The sequence below is a fragment of the Pongo abelii genome, chromosome 17, assembly GCF_028885655.2.
Source record: "Pongo abelii isolate AG06213 chromosome 17, NHGRI_mPonAbe1-v2.0_pri, whole genome shotgun sequence".
NCBI lineage: Eukaryota > Metazoa > Chordata > Mammalia > Primates > Hominidae > Pongo > Pongo abelii.
In genome coordinates, this window is record NC_072002.2 from 68253602 (window position 1) to 68274235 (window position 20634).

The 20634-nt window shown below is 37.9% G+C and overlaps 1 protein-coding gene across 5 annotated transcripts in view; it reads left to right on the forward strand.

Annotated features, from left to right (window-relative positions):
- The window catches only part of DCC (DCC netrin 1 receptor), a 1201233-nt gene that overhangs the window by 1117248 nt on the left and 63351 nt on the right, over positions 1-20634 (forward strand). For all 5 annotated transcript variants that reach the window (XM_024235927.3, XM_054537946.2, XM_063716903.1 and 2 more), the window contains exons 23-24: positions 7863-8025; positions 16611-16837. In XM_024235927.3, coding sequence (XP_024091695.3) covers positions 7863-8025; positions 16611-16837 — 390 coding nt within the window. The remainder of the gene's footprint in view (positions 1-7862; positions 8026-16610; positions 16838-20634) is intronic.

The window sequence follows — 20634 nt, forward strand, 5'->3', positions numbered from 1 at the left end:
AAGCCAAACCAAGTTGTGAATACAAAGGAAAAGTTCTTGAAGGAAATTCAAAGTGCTATTCCAGTGAACCCATGAATGATAAGAAAGCAAAACAGCCTTATTGCTGACATGAACAAAGTTTTTGCAGTCTGGATAAAAGATACAACCAGCGACAACATTCCCTTCAGTCAAAGCTTTATCCAGAGCAAAGCCCTAAGTCTCTTCAATTCTGTGAAGATTTATGGAGATGAGAAGCTGCAGAAGAAGAATTGGAAGCTGGCAGAAGTTGATTCATGTGGTTTAAGAACAGAAGCTGTCTCTATAACAGAAAAGTGCAAAGTGCAACAGCAAGTATTGATATAGAAGCTGCAGGAAGTTATCCAGAAGATCTAGCTAAGATAATTGATGAAGGTGGCTACACTAAACAAGAGATTTTCAACACAGACAAAATAACCGTATATTGGAAGCAGATGCCATTTAGGACTTTCATAGCTAGAGAGAGGTCAATAGCTGGCTTCAGAGTTTCAAAGGACAGGCTGACTCTCTAGTCAGGGTATAGTGCAGATGGATTTTAAGTTGAAACCAATGCTTATTTACTATTCTGAAAATCCTAGGGCCCTTAAGAATTATGCTAAATCTACTCTGCCTGTACCCTATAAATGGTAAAACAAAGTCTAGATAACTACACATCTGTTTACAGCATGGTTTACTAAACATTTTAAGCCCACTGTTGAGACCTATTGTTTAGAAAAAAAGATTCCTTTCAAAATATTACTGCACGTTGGCAATGCTCCTAGTCACCCAAGAGCTCTGATGGAAATGTACAAGAGATTAATGCTGTTTTCATGCCTGCTAACACAACATCCACTCTGCATCCCATGGATCAATGAGTCATGCTGACTTTCAAGTCTTATTATTTAAGAAAGATATTTCATAGATATGTCTTCCAGCTACCATAAAGTGTGATTTCCTCTGATGGATCTGGGCAAAGTAAATTGAAAACATTTTGGAAAGGATTCACCACTCCAGATGCCATTAAGAACATTTGTGGTTCATGGGAAAAAGTCAAAATATTAACACTAACAGCAGTTTGGAATAGATTCCAATAAGGAGTAGATTCCAATCCTTACAAATGATTTTGAGAGGTTCACGACTCCAGTGGAGGAAGTAACTGTGATCAAAATCCCAGTAACTGTGATCAAAATAGCAAGAGAACCAGAATGATAAGAGGAGCCTTGAAGAAGTGACTGAACTGCTGCTATCTCATGATAAAATTTTAACAGATGAGGAGTTGTTTCCTATGGAGGAGCAAAGAAAGTGATTCATTGAGATGAAATCTACTGCTAGTGAAGATGTTGTGAATATTTTTGAAGTGACAATGAAAGATTTATAATATTATGTAAGCTTAGTTGATAAAGCAGTGGTAGGGGTTGAGAAAATTGACTCCAATTATGAAAGAATTTCTCCTATGGGTAAAATGCTATCAAATACATCCCATGCTACGGAGAAAGATTTCTTAAAAGGAATGGTCAATTGATTTAGCAAACTTTATTGTTTTCTTATTTTAAGAGATTGCCACAGGCTGGGCATGGTGGCTTACGCCTATAATCCCAGCATTTTGGGAAGCCAAGTTGGGCAGACCATTTGAGATCAGGAGTTTGAGACCAGCCTGTCCAACATGGTGAAACACTATCTATACTGAAAATACAAAAAGGAACCTGAAGCAAGAGAATCTCTTGAACCCAGGATGCGGAGATTGCAATGAGCTGAGATCACACCACTGCACTCCAGCCTGAGCGACAGAGCAAGAGTCTGTCTCAAGAAAAGAAAAAGAAAAAAGAGAGATTGCCACAGCCACCCCACCCTTCAGCAATTCCCAACCTCATCACTCAGCAGCCATCAACATAAAGGCAAGAGCCTCCATGAGCAAAAGGTCTGTGACTCGCTGAAGGTTCAGATGATCCTTAGCATTTTTTAGAAATGAAGTATTTTTAAATTAAGGTGTGCCATTTTTAGATGTAATGCTATTGCACACTTAATAGACTACAGTATAGTGTAAACTTTTATATGCACTGGAAGACCAAAAAATTAGTGCAACTTGCTTTATTCCAGTGTGTGGAACCAAACCCACAGTATGATACTTGCTTTATTCCAGTGTGTGGAATCAAACCCACAGTATTTCTGCAGTATGCCTATATTTATTTCTCTCATGATTTGTTGAACACCTACATTTTTTAGTAGACTTCAAGTTCCATGAGGTCCATAATCATGCTTCTTTTGGTTACAACATTGTATCTCCAACATCTAACTGGATCTTCAATACGTATTTATGGAATAATTGAATCTGTTTTCTACCATCCCTGCCCCACCCCTCCTGGCAATTAACAATTCACATCAGCATGTTAAATATCCAAATTTTTTTAAAAATAAATATGTTCTGAAACTTAGTTGTCCAAGGAACTGTACCCCCGTAATGCTGATAAATATCTTATTTTAGGGAACAATGGGCTAAATTATCTGTGAGTTGTCTTCCAGCTGATTGATTACAGCATCTTATTTCAGGGGGAAATACTTTGAAACGATCAAGGCCGTATGAACTTTGGTTCAAATTCAAATGCTTAGAAAATTATTAAGACATATGTAGAGCTCAAAGTGTTCTAATAATTATAAAGCCATTATCAGGGTAAACTGCAATTGTACGAGTGAAGTTCAACCCCCAAGTATACACTTTCATTGGACCTCTTTCCTTCCTCGGAAGTGAACTTGTCATTCTTATGTTCACATTGTTTGCCTATGATATTATGTAGCTATTGGGGCACAGCCATTACAGCCATTGTGCCAAGGGGACCAGGTCCTCAAAGTAGGAGCCAGGGCTCTTAGAGTCAATATCTAGCTTTCTTTTCAATGATAATTAAGTACTCAGAGCTCTGGTCTATCAATGAGCTTGCTGCAGAGTGTTTATGAGAGCAAAATATGATAAGAAATATAAAACATTTTTGATAGTCTATAAAATTTTTATAAAAAAAGTTATTTCAATGAACCAATTTTTAAATATTTAATAGGTCTTTATAAAATATATGTATTTGCTTTATTAAATTTAGAAGGAAAAGGCTGAAACATTTTATCATGATCAAACATCATGAAAATAAAAAATAAATGGAATGCCCATGAGATTGTAAAAAATGTGACACCCTTCTTACTAATTTTAATGGAACACATCTAGGTCTTGATTACTCAGACACTGGATACCCACACTATTATGCTAACAGCAGAGACAGATATGTTATGATACAAGTTTTTTTTTTCCTTTAAACTGGGAACATTACATAGGATAAAATACATTGGATGGACCTGGTGGTTCATGCCTGTAATCCCAGCACTTTGGGAGGGCGAGGTAGGAGGGTTGCTTGAGGCCAGGAGTTTGAGACCAGCCTGGGCAACATAGGAAGACCCTGTCTCTACAAAAAAAAAAAAAAAAAAACACTTAAAAATTTTCCAGGGATGGTGGCATGCACCTGTAGTCCTAGCTACTAGGGAAACTGAGGTGGGAGAATTGCTTGAGCCTAAGAGTTCAAGGCTACAGTGAGCTATGATTGTGCCACTGCACTCCAGCAGTAGTCACAGAGTGAGACCCTGTTTCTAAAACAGGAAAAAAACACATTGAGCCACATCATAATGTCTAATGAGTGCCAACTTTGTGCCAGGGCTTGTAGTCACTGTGGTGCAACCATTATCTCATGATGAAATCATCACAGTGCCCTGCAGGATATTTGCAAGTCTTTGAATGACTTCATGCAGCTTCCCCACTGAAGCCAGAAAGGGGGCAATGTCACTTGCCCCTTCTGGAGCCAGCCTGTCTCCCAGATCTCCTAACTACACTAATCTAGGTTTGGGAGGTCTAAAATTTGTTTCTAATTTGTAGCAGTCTTTTGATGTATTAAGATATAGATCCTCATTACTTGCAGAATCTGAATTTGTGAATTTACCTGCATGCTACAATTTATTTGTAACCCCCAAATCAATACTCACAGTGCTTTCATGGCCATTCATTGGATGCGTGCAGAGCTGCAAAAATTTTGGGTTGCCCAATGCTCATGTCACCACCTAAGATAGAAAAAAAGGTACTGTCTGTCTTCTTGTTTCAGCCCCCTTACTATAAGAAAGTGACCCTTTTGTGGTATGTTTCTGCCAATTTTTCCATTTTTTTCTTTTTGTTGGTGACTTCACTGTTTAAAATGGTCCCCAAATGTAGTGCTGAAGTGCCTTCTAGGTTCCTAAACACAATAAGGGTGTGGTGTGACTTACAGAGAAAATATGTTCTCTCTACAAATTTTGAAAAGCTTTGCTCAGGCATTAGTTATAGTGCTATTGGATGTTTCAGTATTAATGAATCGACATTATATATTAAATAAGATGTCTTTAAACAGAAACACACAAAAAACAAAGTGTATATTAATTGGTTGATAAAACAGTGTGAACAGAGGCTCACAGGAAGCTAACCTTGTGTTACCTCTAGAAGTAATCATTCAGTATTCACTAATTAGCAATTTGTGGCAACTTTATAGAACACAACTCCTGCAAATAACAAGAATTGGCTGCAACTAAAGACACCATTGCACTTGACTTTTTTAATTGCCTGCTTGATGTCAGGTAATCTGATTATTCAGCCTTTGATTTCAGATTGAGTGATTAACGAAAGACCTTGAATACCAAATTTTAAACTGATGGGAACTTTTATGAGGAAGTCATAAAGGCCTGCAATCAAAGATTTGTAATGGGAGTCCTCATGAACCCCGACTCTCCCAGGCAAATGACATCAATATAATCTCACTGGTACTCAGCAGAATTCAGTTATTTTTTTGACTTGGAATATGATGTCTTCCAGGGTGAAAAGAAAGAAATAGAAGTCAAAATTTGAGTAATTTCAGTTTACCATGCTTTTAAAAATGTTGACGAGGTGTACTGTTATGTATGATTCAAGCTAAGTTTGTAAGAAACAGTGAATTGTTAAATTTAAGTCATGCTTATAAAAATCTATGAGATCCCTATCTTCCTTGTAAGTTCTCACATAAAAGGTTAATTTATTCCCATCTATTAACTTATTAAGTACAAAAAGGACATATTGAGATACTACTGTAAAATAACTTTTTAAATAATAAGTAAAACTGTGAAAAAAGGGAGTTTTGACCTTTCATTTCTTGCTTCATTCTTTTATGGTAAGTGTAAAAATTACTTCAAGGAAATCCTATTTCTTTCATTTGTAATCATAATTTTTTAACAGAAAGTGCTATTATTTAAAAACTTTTGATGAGTTTTTTCCTCCAAGAGTCAACTTATATTAGAAGTACTTCTGTTTCCAATAATAATGAATGAGCTATAATTTATTTAAGTTTTGATGACTTTTTTTTTTTTACAAAAGCAATGATTCTTAGGCAACTTGTCAAAAGACGTCATTTCAATTTTGAGGCAAGTACTGGGTTATTATATTAAATTGTGAGAATAGGTTAATTTAGCTATCACAATGAGTATTTGTATTAGTACGTTCTTACACTGCTAATAAGGACATAGCTGAGACTGGGTAATTTATAAAGGAAAGAGGTTTAATTGACTCACAGTTCAGCATGGCTTGGGATGCTTCAGGAAACATACAATCATGGTGGAAGTGGAAGCAAACACATCCTTCCTCACATGGAGAAGGACAGCAAGGAGAAATGCTGAGCAAAAGTGGGGAAAGGATCTTATAAAACCATCAGATCTTGTTGTGAGAACTCACTATCACAAGACCAGCTTGCGGGTAAACACCCCCATGATTAAATTAGCTCCCACTGGGTCCCTTCTGGGACACATGGGGATTATGGGAACTACAATTCAAGATGAGATTTAGGTGGGGTTGCAGCCAAATCACATCAGTATTATTCCTAAAAATGTGGTGGCTCACACCTGCAATCCCAGCACTTTGGGAGGCTGAGGCTGGCAGATCCCCTGAAGTAAGGCGTTCAAGACCAGCCTGGTCAACATGGCAAAACTCGTCTCTACTAAAAATACAAAAATTAGTGTGGTGGCACATGCCTGTAATCCCAGATACTTGGGAGGCTGAGGCAAGAGAATCGCTTGAACCCAGAAGGCAGAGGTTGTCGTGAGCCGAGATCATGCCACTGCACTCCAGCATGGGTGACAGAGCAAGACTCTGTCTCAAAAAAAAAAAAAAAAAAAAATCCTTTACAGTCTGGAAGTCCACACCATAAGTCCCAAATGCTATTGTAGATTATAAATGTAGGCAACATTTTATTTATTGCGTTAGTCATGTAATTTTATTATAAGCATTTCCTCTGTATCAGGTGCTGAGATGGTTGTTGTACATGTATTTTATCTAATTCTGTCAGTAACTGCACACAATAAGTATTACATTCTTTATACAGATGGAGGCACTGAGGTACAGAAGGTCTAAATATTTTGCTCAAGATGTATAGAAAATTAATATAGGTTATTAAAGAAAAATAATCAAATTTAGGTATAGGAAAACATACAAACTCCTTGCTTTTTGATACTTTCTAAATTATTTGTAAATAATATAACCTAACATTTAATTTTTAAGAAATGTATAACTTGTAATGGCAAACATGACTGACATAGAACAGAGTATTTCTAATTGAATTATCATTGACTGAGGGCTTAAGAAAGCTATGTCAAGGGTCATTAGTCATTCTTATTTAGCAAGCAACTCATCACAGATGTCTTATTATTCTGTTATTTTCCACCTACATATTTTCTGCCACGAGGTACTGATGCAATGCAGGAAAACATTTGTGTTAGGACTTTGTGGCACTCTTTTGAACCCGGTGGTTGCTTTTAGGTGTGATTCATACACCTTTGACAGGTTGAAAATTAAATTGCTTTATAGATGGCATCTTCAAAGGAATGGTGGTAAATTGTGAGTGATTGGTATCAAGCAGTTTGTCTTTTACAGCATCAAATAAATAGTGTTTCCTCATAAACCATAGCCTCTCTGGTTCTTGTCACTCAGGAATTCTTATGGTACAAAGTAGCATCTCTTCTCCTTTCCTTACCTTCCACTCAATAGGAAAGCATAATCTTGTTTTTATTGAGATATGTCTTACATGCCATAAACTCACCCTTTGAAAATGTACAATTCAGCGGTGTTCAGTGTATTCATAAGCTTGGGCTGCCATCACTGCTGTTTAGTTCCAGAACATTGTCATCATCCCAAAAGTATACCCTGTATCTGTTAGCTATTCCTCCCCATTCACCCCTCTTTCCATCCACTGGAAAACACCAATCTACTTTCTGTCTCTCTAGATTTACCTATTCTGGATATTTCATATAAATAGAATCATATAATATATGTCCTTTTGTGTCTGGCTTCTTTCATTTAGCACAGTGTTTGCACAGTTTATCCATATTATAGTAGGTATTAGTGCTTCATTTCTTTTTATGCCTGGGTAATATTCCATCATAGGGGATATATATACACACATATATATACATATATATATACGCACACAGACACACACACATACATACATATACATACATACATACATACATACACACACACACCCCCCACATTTGTTTATTCATTTGTCAGTCCATAGACATTTAGCTTGTTTCTACTTTTGGCTATTCTGAACAGTGCTACTATGAACGTTTCTCTATAAGGTTTTTTGTGCAGACATAGGTTTTCATTTATATTGTGTAAATAGGTGTTTCCTCTCATTTTTTCATTGCTTCCCTCAAACTCCCATCACCACCCCTAAGTTCAGAAAAGCCCAGAACATTAGGAACTTTGTATACCCCGAGAGAGCTTGGTAAAACTTCTGCCACATCTTCCTAAACCTGAACTCCATTTTCCTGTCTTTTCCCAGAGCCGCCAATTGGACAAATGCACCCCCCGCACGGCAGTGTCACTCCTCAGAAGAACAGTAACCTGCTTGTGATCATTGTGGTCACCGTTGGTGTCATCACAGTGCTGGTAGTGGTCATCGTGGCTGTGATTTGCACCCGACGCTCTTCAGCCCAGCAGAGAAAGTAGGTAACAGCTGGTTCCCAAGAGGAAAGAAGTCATTGTCTTTCGGGGTTACATTTTTGATGGTCTTCTTCCTGTGTTCTTTCATAATTCACCCCATGTCCTTACTTCCCAGCCCTGGCAAAACCTTGCGTTTTGTCTATTCCAGACCTATCATTAAGTGAGTGAGGGCTAGACTTACAGATATGATAACAAGCAAAATCCATCTGGGACCCACTTATATTTCTGTTTGCTTTTACTTCTCTGACCACTTCTCATTTTCAAGTGAGCGCAAGTGTTCCTTAGGTAACACCTAGAGAATAGACTCCACCATGCCCCTGCTTCTGGCCTTCCCTGAAATCATGTACATGAGATTTGAGAAATGTGTTTCTCTGTGTCCACTTATTTACCACTTTTTACAAGGAGCCCTGTAAGCAGTTAATCAATGCTTGTTGGAGAGATGACTAAATATAGAATGCCAGACTCTGTACAGTTACAATCCTGTTGGTGCTTAGTTTGGAGGCAGTAGTTAAGAAAGAAGAGAGTTCTGAGATTCAAAATGGTTTATTTTCTGTGGTTAATTGTCAGAAATTAAAAGTGTTGAGGGCTTTAAGAATATTTTCATATTATGCAGCTTTAGGTTCTAGCACATGCAGAGAATGATACATCAAAGTACAAAGTTTAAAATGGAAAAGTGATTTTTATTCAGCCTATATCCTTGCAGCAACACCCTGTAACTGGCCAGTTAGTCTGTGTCAGCCAGTGCTGGGAGTCAGCAATAATCTCGCAGCCATTCTCTGCCTCTTTGACTTTCTAGTCCTTTTAAAATTCAGCCTGATGTGTCTTTTTCAGCTACACTCTCTCACCGAGTTGACTATCTTAGGCTCTTCCATGAGTTTTTGGTTTTGGTTTTAGGTTTTTCCGTTGGCCTCAGGCATGACATTACCTCTGAAAGCCTGAAGTATGGGTTCATAGGTGGCTGGTTTGAAAACTGTATACTTTACACTTTGCTAGAAAAGATTCTCCAGCAAATAATGTTTCCCTTCTATTGCTAATAGCTCGCTCTCACTCGCTCTCTCTCTCTCTCCATCTCTCTCTCTCTCTCTTTCTTTAAGTCCTATAATTCTATTTGTAGATCTCTAGTTTACTTTCCAGCACTCTGAAGTGATGTGTTTAGAAAGAGAACAGGGGAAGATATACATACTGAAAAATGTAACATGGGGTGTAGATGCAGGCTTTGTATTTAATTTATTTCTATGGCAGGACAAATTTTCTATCCAGCTGCATTTATGAGATTTGACTAGTTTGAAGCTGGTGATAGCTGGTGTGCTGGTCCATTGTGCCTAAGCAAGAAACCTGCTAGAGTGAGCTTAGCTGGGCCAGCCTCATGTGTGAGCATTCTGGGAAGTCATAATCCCTCACAGAGCTTCCACAGTGCCGGGCTGTTAATAAGGCTCTGGGGGGGAAAGTAACTAATTGAGTAAGGCATTGAACAATCTCTTGGTGCTGTGTTATCAGGAAAGGGGTTGTGAAATCACGGAACAGTGGAACATCAAGGCAGCAGGTCTCTGAAGCAGAGTTAAGAGGGACTCACATAAAAGAAGGTGGGGAGGAGGCACCTAAATGACACCCGGCCTACCATATAACTGCTTTCAAGACACTGAAGCATTCACTAAACTAGCCAAATGTAACTAAACTATCTGTAATGGGTTTGTTTTTGATTTGGGTTCCCTTCCGCCCCATGTCATTTCTGTGAGAAGAATGTTCAAGCATTAGATTGACCTGATGAACTGGATTCCTGGATATATTTTGTTTCTCCACAGAGAAAACACCAGTCTTCTCAATGTGCAAAAGTGGGATTTGGTGCCATGTTGACAAAATCTCAAAGCATTTTAAATCCCACCCTAAGCACTTTGGCAAAAGCTTCAGGGCTTTATTTGGAAAGAGGAGACACAGCCCTGAGTATGACTTGTTTTTAAAAATAGGGACCGAATTAAAGAATAAATGGTTCTATTAATGACTGAAAATCCAAAAACGGTTAGTTTTAGAGTTCTTTGGTTTTTCCTGACTGCATTCTCAAAGTCTTTTAATAGTTACTTGTGTTTCACACTTTGTTTCGTATCTTTTTTCAGTAGCAGACCCGTTGACATTCATTTTTCATCTGTTTGTGTGCCTATTTTCATAGAGCGAAAGAAAATGTTTCCTTCAAGTTATTTCTGAACTATAGTTTAGTTTTTGGTTTTTGTTGTTGTTGTTGTTGCTGTGTTTTTTTTGAGACGGAGTCTCACTTTATCGCCCAGGCTGGAGTGCAGTGGCGTGATCTCAGCTCACTGCAACCTCTGCCTCCCGGGTTCACGCCATTCTCCTGCCTCAGCCTCCTGAGTAGCTGGGACTACAGGTGCCCACCACCACACCCGGCTAACTTTTTGTATTTTTAGTAGAGATGGGGTTTCACCATGTTAGCCAGGATGGTCTCAATCTCCTGACTTCGTGATCCACCTGCCTCGGCCTCCCAAAGTGCTGGGATTACAGGCATGAGCCACCACGCCAGGCCCCTTATAGTTTAGTTTTTTGTTATTTGTTCCATTGAGGACCCCTGCTCCTCCGCATCACAACTGAGCCCTTCAGAACAAACTAGATAATGCAGGTGAAAGCAAAATCAATTCCAATCTGAAACAGAAATAAGATCCCCTCCAAAGCTCTTGGAAAATTGGACTTTAATGTAATTAATAAGGTGAAGTAGAAAACGCATTCACAAGCTTCTTCAATATCTTTTTTGGGGTTCTAGAGAATATAAATTTTTCTTTGTGTTTTTTGGGGGGACTTGAATTACATCCAAGTGAATTGAAAAAGTTCTATGGACTCTCAGTAATATCTTATTCAGGTAAGTGTCTATGCATTTAATAAACCTAACCTTTTTAAAAAATCATACGTATATTTAACAATTAGGCTGTCCAGTTGATTCAGACTAGTGGGTAAGATTTCATTTTTATTACATAAAATAGCTAATGAAAGTTAGTACTCAAGTTCTAGTTCTGGGTCTACTGCTTCTATAGTAAACTAATCATATCACCTAAATGAAGACCCTTAATACTTGGGTGGCAGTTTCTTTAAATATAATGATAATTTGGGCTAAATGCTTTCTATCATTCTCTTTAGCATTTTTTGTTAATTGGTTTGTCCAGAGCCAGGTGACAATCTTCTACTTTTAAAACGTAGAAATTCCCAATGGAATACTTCTAATTTATAGAATCATATGGTAGCATTAAGCTTTAAATTAATAGGAAATACAAATAATTTTGCAGTTCTTTTCAGTTATTTATTAAACTTTTTTACTACTATAGTCTTTGAAGAGACCCCTTCCACAGTTTCTATTAGTGAGGTTATCGTATGACATCTAATACAGAAAAAATTATATTTTATGAAAACTTAAGGCTGGACACACCTGTAACCCCAGCCTTTTGGGAGGTCAAGACATGAGGATGGCTTGAGACCAGGAGTTTGAGACCAGCCTGTGCCACATAGTGAGACCTTATCTCTAAAAAATTTTAAATCAGCCAGATATAGTGGTGCTTACCTGCAGTCCCAGATACTCAGGAGGCTGAGGTGGGGGGATCACTTAAGCCTGGAATGTGGAGGCTGCAGTGAGCCAGGATTGCATCACTGTACTCTGGCCTGGGTGACAGAGTGAGGCCTGTCTCAAAAGAGAAAAAAAGAATCAAAACTTAAGTTGATTTTTGTCCCTGTTTCTCTGTTTTTTAATAAGGCAATAAGATTTTCTCACCCAACATATGGAACACATGTTATTAGTTAGAATTTATCCACAGATACTAAGGACAAAAATATATGAAATTGAGAAAATCCAGGAGATCTAGAACGCATGGTTATTACATTTCTAAGGCAGTTACCTGGGTAGGTGATCTACAGTCTTGTCTGAATGCTTAAAATTTAAACAGGTAAATAAAACACAAGGAGTACTTGTTAGAACCACTGGTTGGCTGGGCCTTCTATTTGACTTGACATGTGGATAGCAAGTTTTAAAGACTAGTATGCATTCAAATCTTGACAAAAATAATTATTTTTAGTACTGACAATGAAATGTCTAAGCTCTTAAATGAAATCTACAATATTTTAACTATTATAGGTCACTTTTACCGATTTTTCACTTGTTAACATTTTAATTGGTTTTCAATATTTACCTCATAAGAGATTTGAACTATCAGCTACCTTAAGACTTCATTATATCTTAATTCCATCTCAGAATTTTTTTCTGAGATATATTTGAGTATCTGGAATTTGACCTGGGTTTCTAATACAAATTTTTGGTTTTGTTTTTATTTTTATTCCACTAACTGCTATTAATCAAAATGGACAATTAGGGGCTAGAAGCCTTTGGAAAAGATTTGGAAAGAAAGCAGAGAAATGTTTATACTTACCAATGTATCTTTTTATGATTAACTTGTAATTATTTATTCACACTCACTTCAAACTTCCCTCCTTCCTGAAGACTTCCCCCAAACCCCTGGTGGGGCGGAATGTTCCTGCCTCAATCCCTGTCAGACGCTGGGCATGTCTTTTAACCACTGGAATTAGTACAGCACTCTTTATTCGTCTGCTTAATAAAGTTTCGAACAACTTTAGCAGACAATGCCTGAGTCCATAGTGGAAATTTAGTAATTTATTACAATGTGCCAAAATAACCTATATGATAATAGCTGGATTTTAGAACTTCAATGGACACAGTCTTGCATAAAATGGACACTCAACCAATGCTGGTTTTTACTCATTCACATCCCCAACATACTAATTAAAAGTGAAAAGGAAAAAAAACTCCCCTTAGAGTAATAGGTTATGTACAAAGTGAGGAATGGGTAAACCAATACAGAACCAGAGAAGAAGCTTTCAGATAAATACTTGCATGTCAATAATGAAAAGTAGTTCTTATTATTTAATTCAAGTAATTATTGTGTGCTTTATATGGGATCTGCATCATACAAAGTAACAAATCTGATTAATATTAACTAACTCTCAAGCTAAAAATCTTTTTGCAATTTCCCACTGACTTCTTGATATTATTAAAAATGTATCTATTTGGGCCAACGCCTCCTGTGTTTTTGTCCCTTCTACTTTTTCATGCACACAACCTGTCATGCCACAGTGCATGCTCCTCATTCCAACAATGCAGAAATTCCCAGGAGCCATGCCATGTTAAAATCATTTTTTAAGCTTTCAATGCCTCCCCAATCTTTACATTTGTAGTACTTAAGCACATTTCTTGATGCATAGTCAATCATCCATAAATATTGATTGAATAAATAAATAAGTGTTGTAAAACAATGGATGATGTTGAAGAAGTAAAGGAAACAGAGTTTGCTCCACTATCACTGAAGGAACTGAATTATCACAAAGGGAGCAGCTGGACAGCTCAATAAGACACACGGTGATCAATGCCAAGGTGAGTGGTATAGAGAGAGATGAGGGAAATGATTTAGATACTCTAAGATTACAGTGACCTGAGATGGTCTGGAAGGTTCCCTGAAGGAGAGAGTCTTGAAAGGAAACTTAAATAATAAGTCATTTGTAAGTAAACAGGATTTTGAAGGCACTGTGGGCAGAAATTAAATAAGTAAACAAACAAAACAAAAAATAGAGCACCAGTACCTGACCATGCTGTGAAAGTTTTGCCATGATCTGAGAAGGAGAAAACAGAGAGCCTGGGAGGGTTCTTTGCTTTGCCTTTATCAAGAATACCTGGGGTAGAAGGAGACCCTCCTATTCTAGGGCTATTTTAGAAGCAGAAAGATGACTGGTGCCTGAGGGAAAAGATATATTTGGTATTTGCAGAGAGGCCAAACGTGAAATACTCTGTCAAATAGAAAAACTAGCTGTAAAATACAAACAAAACCAAATAATTCACTATGATAGTGCTTCTTAAATTTTAGACAGATTCACCTGGAGAGTGTTAAAAGACAGACTGCCCCCTGCAACCAAGTTTCTGATTCAGTGGTTCTGCAGTGGAGCCTGAGAGTGTGCATTTCTAACAAGTTCCCAGGCAGTGGCAGTGCTGATGCCTCTGGTTTAGAGACCCCACTTTGGCAATCACTGTACTAGGAGCATCTGAATACACATTTTGAAGAATCTAATGGTGAGACACAGGAACCATGGGCTGCAACGAGCAGCAGTCGTGTCAAGAACCAACAGATGGGCAGAAGGTCAGGGTGACACCTGTTCCTATAGGTTTTAAGACAAATTTCAGACAATTTAATTGTGAGCACATGTCAGTTTTATTACAAACCTGCTGTGGTAGAGGTTGGAGGGACAAAAGAAGGAGAGGTTCTCCAAGGCCAAAGATTTCTCCTTTAATAAGAGATATGATAGGAAATAAAAGTGGTTAGATGGTCATGGCTAGAATAAACACAAAAAGGAAATAAAGTCTGTTTAGAGATCTTTAGCTTCTTGACTGACAGTCAGCTGGGTGGGTGAGCAGCTTCTTAGAACTGGTCTTGATCTGATTAAAATCCAGCAGAAAAATGCCTGTTCATTTTATGAGGAACTATAATTTCTTCCCTAGTGGAGATTATGAATCACAACATACAAAAACGTTCTGCCAGGTTTGGAACTCTTTTAAAAACAGAAGCCATCTGGAGCTGGTTGGTACTGAAGTCATGGAAACTAGCAAATAAATGAATAAGTGAAAAGGCATGCTTGTAAGCAAGGGGAAACCAGAATTTGTAATTTATTGCTGGTTTCAATTTTATCTTGACTACTTTCTTTATTCCAGCTTATTTAAATATTGAGTTAAATAAGGAGTCTGGCTATGTTTTCCTGAATTTGGGAACTGGTACTTCTCTGTGTGCAGCCACACAGATGCTGGTGTTAAGTTATTTAGCATTTTGTTCTTCTAGAAAGAGAGATAACAGGATGAAACATCCAAGTTTGAGAATGACATTACATTTTCTATGAAGTTACCAGGAGTAGATTACACAGGGAGCTGTGTGTGAGTTGCAGATCAGTTTGCTGTGGGCAAGTGAAGTATACAGAAACGAATTCAGGAAATAAATGGTTATCAGTGAGTTATTATCTTAGACACATAGACGCTTAGAAAATAGGAGTTATTTCAGACCATTGTTTTAAAACATTGTGGGGCTGCCACCAGGAAACCAGCAAAGTGCAGGTAGTGTTAATTTTTCTCTGCTAAAATACAAAATAGATACTAGGTCTGGGGTTCTTTGTCTCCTATCCTCATCAGCATGCTTCAAGAAAGACAAAAAAAAAAAAATCGGATGTCCGGGAAGATTCAACAAATTACACCACCAAATATTTATTAATTACCTAATATTTATAAAGCTACTTATTCATCATCGGAAAACCAAAGCCACTCCAATGACTTCGCACAGGTTACAGGTGTTTTCACTGACAGTAGCCTGTATGAACCATTGAGCAATCATGGAAGGTAGTTATTATAATAAACTGTTCACTGCAAATTAAGGAAGTGGGGAGTAGATGCTTCTCTGGTCTGCTGTCAAAACTAGATTTTAACAGTTTGCATTATTTCTTACAAGAGGCATTATTATTTTAAAAGAAATAGAAGTTACAAGTAGGGATTTAAAAGTTATAAAACTAGGGAAAGGGTCAAAAACTATTTCTGAAAAGGACCAAATAATACATTGTTTAGGATTTTTGAGCCATATCGTATCTGTCACAACTATTCAATTCTGCCATTGCAGTTCAAAAATAAATGAGCTTGGCCATGTTCCAGTAAAACTTTATTTACAAAACTAGGCTGTGGGCAGATTTGGCTTGCAAACCATAGTTTACTGACCCCCTGCTGTAGAGAATGACTAACATGAACATTGTGTTACTTTACTTATCACACAGGGAATATTTAATCTCACTAGCCTCAAGAAGAGATTATTACCCCAAAAAATAAATTTATAGTTGTTAAAGCCTTATTGAAGCAAATAAGAAACATGTGAAATACATTTTCAAACTGTGTTCTTCTCCCTTCAAAGGATGTGTCTCACTGTGTTTGAATCTGGACACTCAGTGATGCCAAGGCAAAAGTGTTTTATTCTCCTAAGACTGTCCTCATGAGGCCTTTTGTTTTCAAATAACAAGTTTCCCAGTTGCACATTAAATTATACAGCTGAGGTATAGACTTTCTTCTAAGACCTCATCTTAGCTATTGGCATACATTCTGGCCTTTTTATTTCCATTTGCCCTTTCAAAGCAGCTCCTTCATTTATCTCCTAAACAGATGTTGCCATCAGGTACCTTATGCCTAGCTCCAAAGATTGGCATATGGTTCCACCTAACCCATTGTCACCTTGCACATGAATCTGCAGCCACTGAAGCTGGAGTAAGGAGCTCTCTGCCAGGAAGCCGGGGCCCTGGGGATTCAGCACTGCATCCTTTATAATGTGGTGAAGCTCCAGGGGGGGAAGAGGAAATGCAGCCAAGACAAGTCTGCCAATTCCTGGGTTTCACAAGGCTCATTCTGCGAGTCCTTTTGTTTCCTTTCCTGCTTCTAACTTGAATTGACTGATGAAAGAGAGGAAGTGCCATTGAATAGAGGCTCTCACGTTTGCCTTCTAACTTTGTTCCATAGGAAACGGGCCACCCACAGTGCTGGCAAAAGGAAGGGCAGCCAGAAGGACCTCCGGCCCCCTGATCTTTGGATCCATCATGAAGAAATGGAGATGAAAAATATTGAAAAGCCATCTGGCACTGACCCTGCAGGAAGGGACTCTCCCATCCAAAGTTGCCAAGACCTCACACCAGTCAGCCACAGCCAGTCAGAAACCCAGCTGGGAAGCAAAAGCACCTCTCATTCAGGTAATTATCTTTTCACTGGCATTAGGGAAAACATGCCATTCTGAACCCAAGGGAGTTTTTCACTCCTTTTATGGAAATGTCTTCCCCACTAATTTGCATGTCATTATAGGTCATTTATCAATAGTTAAATGAATCTAATATAAATTTGGTTGATTAACCAATTATATGTCTTTCTTCATCCTGTGGCTTGATATAATTTTAATACTTCTTTTATAATTTTGATAATTCTTGAATTTTCTATGAGGTTGGAAGTAGGACAGTTGGGAAATACAGAAATTTGAATCCTAAATGGATTGATTGCTCTGTGTTAATTGTTAAACAAATGTTTTGTCGAGGCAATAAAATTTGAAGCCATCTGTACATTTTCCAGTTCCTTATTTCTATAGATAATTGAAAGTTAATTCTAAATTTACTGTCAGTCGATCCCTGTTTTAAAAATCACATCAGGGCACTTGAAGTACAAAAAACCTGAATATTCTGTTACTTTGGCCTTGATTACTATGGAAATCAACTGTCAACCACAAACAGTCACCTTATGTGATCCCCAGACTAGTGTGATGGGATTCTGTCTGAAAACTATGTTGTTATACAAAGGGATCTGGAAAAAAAAAAAAAAAAAAAAAAGCCTACTGGTCAATGAATTGGTGCAGAACAGTCACTTCTGTCCAAGGATAAGTAAGAACACTATAAAATAATTGTAAGATAGTTCACCTTCTCTGGGTCTTCATATTATCTAAGTGCTTATGGGAATCATCAACCAAATACTATCATCAAAAAATCCCTTGGTCTACTCATGATGTGATTATAGAATGAGGAGCTCCTGTTTTTAAAGTGAATTATTTGAATGTGTTACTGTTTTACTGGACTCTGTCAGCTCAGAATTGCATAAACAAGAAATACAAGTATTGATTGTCAACCATGGATTGTTGAATATTTCTTTTCAAGCTCTTAAATGATGTCTTGGGCAGATTTCCTAACTTTCTTGTCACTCCAATTATTGAAGGACAGTCTAGTTCCATTAAAAACTATAATCTGAAATTTAATTGAAGATTCTCCTTTCTCATGCTCAGCTAGATATTTGGCTCTAGGAACTGGGGGTCAGAATTTGTTTTCTCAATCCTCCAGTACATTGGAGTGAAATGGAATGGTGGGATTGAGAAGACGCGGGAACAAAGTCTGTTTCAGAAACACTATTACATCTTTTCCCCTCCTCTCCACTTTTCCTGAGCATGTGAGAGAAGAGGGATGGAGTGAAGAGGGGAGGTGAGGAGAAAGACAAGAAAGGACCATTTGAAGTTCTTCATAGCTTTTGTGGACACATGGGCTAACCTCTATGTGGTATCCAAATTCTGGGTCTGTTATGAAACAGAAGTATGACTTATTTATGGCAGGGGTACTCAACCCCTGGACCATGGACCAGTATTGGTTAATGGCCTGTTAGGAACTGGACCACACAGCAGGAGGTGAGCAACGGGCAAAAGAGCAAAACTTCATCTGTATTTATAGCCATTCCCTGTCACTCCCATTACTGCCTGAGCTCTGCCTCCTGTCAGACCAGCAGCAGCATTGGATTCTTATAGGAGCATGAACCCTATTGTGAACTGCACATGTGAGGGATCTAGGCTGCATGCTCCTGATGAGAATCTAATGTCTGATGATCTGTCACTGTCTCCCATCACCCCTAGATGGGACCATCTAGTTGCAGGAAAACAAGCTCAGGGCTCCCACTGCTTCTACATTATGGTGAGTTGTATAATTTTTCCATTATATATTACAACGTAATAATAATAGAAATAAAGTACACAATAAAGGTAATATACTTGAATCATCCTAAAACCATACCCTGTCCCCAGGTCCATGAAAAAATTGTCTTCCATGAAGCTGGCCGTGGTGTCAAAAAGATTGGGAACGGCTGCTTTGTGGGGCCTTGTAGACCAGGCCCAGTTCCATGATGGGAGACATGAAGTCCAGGCTTACCACCTAGCACAGCTCTTCCTCTTCCCTCATGAGGCCTCTGGGAAATTCCAGCAAGGGGACTCAAGCCCAGCCAACTTTTCACATGCCCACTTGGCCCACAAGAATCTCCTATATCCTTGCCAGACCCAATGGTGAGAGAGCTTGCACTCTACCACTGGCCGTCTCTCAACCTTGCTCTCTTCAGTTACTTTTTCCTCTGCTTAGATAGACTCGGGGTAGAACAGTAAGCCTGCTGCCTAAACAGGCTTTTGCCTGGGGAGTGACAGAAAAACAAATCCCTTTTGCAGGAACCTCCATATTTTACAAGTGACTCCTCTTCTAGCTTTGTTCTTGGTTGGATATCAGGGAGGGGAGAGCACCTCCACCTCCCACTGGAAAGGATAGAATTGCCTCTCTGCCCTAAGGAGGTTTTGCCAATGACTTGTAAGACACATCCTTCTAACCTGTTCCTTTCGTCTTTTATATATTGAGATGACATTAAGTTGATATCTCTTAATAAGTCCTGGGGGAAGGTTTAATCCCAAATGATGACTGTTTTCTTTAAAATAAAAGGGTACTTATGCCTACTTGTCCTCAATTTGAGGACCTCGTTGCCAATTTTGTAATAAAAGGAAAGTAATCCTCAAAGTCCTGCAAGCTATACTTTATCTTAAATTAAGTATTCTTCTCTCCTGCTTAAAAAAGCAAAATTCAACAGAAGTGAACAGCATTACCAAGAAACATATATTTAACAATGGGGTTCCCGAGTAGGCAATAACTATGTAAGGAGAGATTGCTGTATGTTAAAATCTGTGATTAGGACTTTCATACATTATTTTGCCTAATCTTCACAAAATACTTTGAGGGAGATGCTATCATTCTTTTCATATAGTAAATGAAGTAACCAAATTAAGAAGGGTTAAATAACGTGCCCAGATTTCAGAGCTAGTATCACAGCCAGGACCAACAAAATCTGACCCCAAAATTAATGTTTTGTTGATCCTGTTTCAATTAACTCATGTAATACTTTTATATAAGTACTTATCTTGTTTTGTGCCCATGAAATTAGCTTTTTGGATAAAACCAGAAATTAATTTACAGTACTCATACTTTAGCTATGGAAAAGAGAATTGAATCAAGCAATTGCTATGTAAACAACAACAACAAATTTTATTGAGAGTTAATTTTTTATTTTACTCATTCTTCCCTACTGCTGGTATGCAAGCTGCTTAAACAAAACCTACTTCATTCTCTAACCACAAAAATAGAGGATCCCACTAAAATATCTAGGAATTAAAATGATAAGTCATTGCTTCATGATACATCCCTTCTAAATCTAGCGGATTTCAAAATTATTTTCTTTACTTAAAAGGAAGGGGAACATCACACTTCGGGGACTGTTGTGGGGTGGGGGGAGGGGGGAGGGATGGCATTGGGAGATATACCTAATGCTAGATGACGAGTTAGTGGGTGCAGCGCACCAGCATGGCACATGTATACATATGTAACTTACCTGCACATTGCGCACATGTACCATAAAACCTAAAGTATAATAATAATAATAAAAAAAAAGTTTACAATAAAGAAACGAAAGAGTTCAGGTCTGTTTGATCTCTAGGACTTATAAATAGAATTTACTTTCTTGAAATGGATTTATCTTGGTATGATTTCACTACAGCAGCGCCACAGGATTAGTTATTTAGTTTCGCTTCGGAAGAATGAACAAGTAAATTTCAGCATATGGTATTTGGTAGTATTCAATTTTTAAAAATGTTCAATTCAGTGAATAACATCTTTAAAAGAGCTACATAACACTGAATGGGCAATGTGATTTAACACTT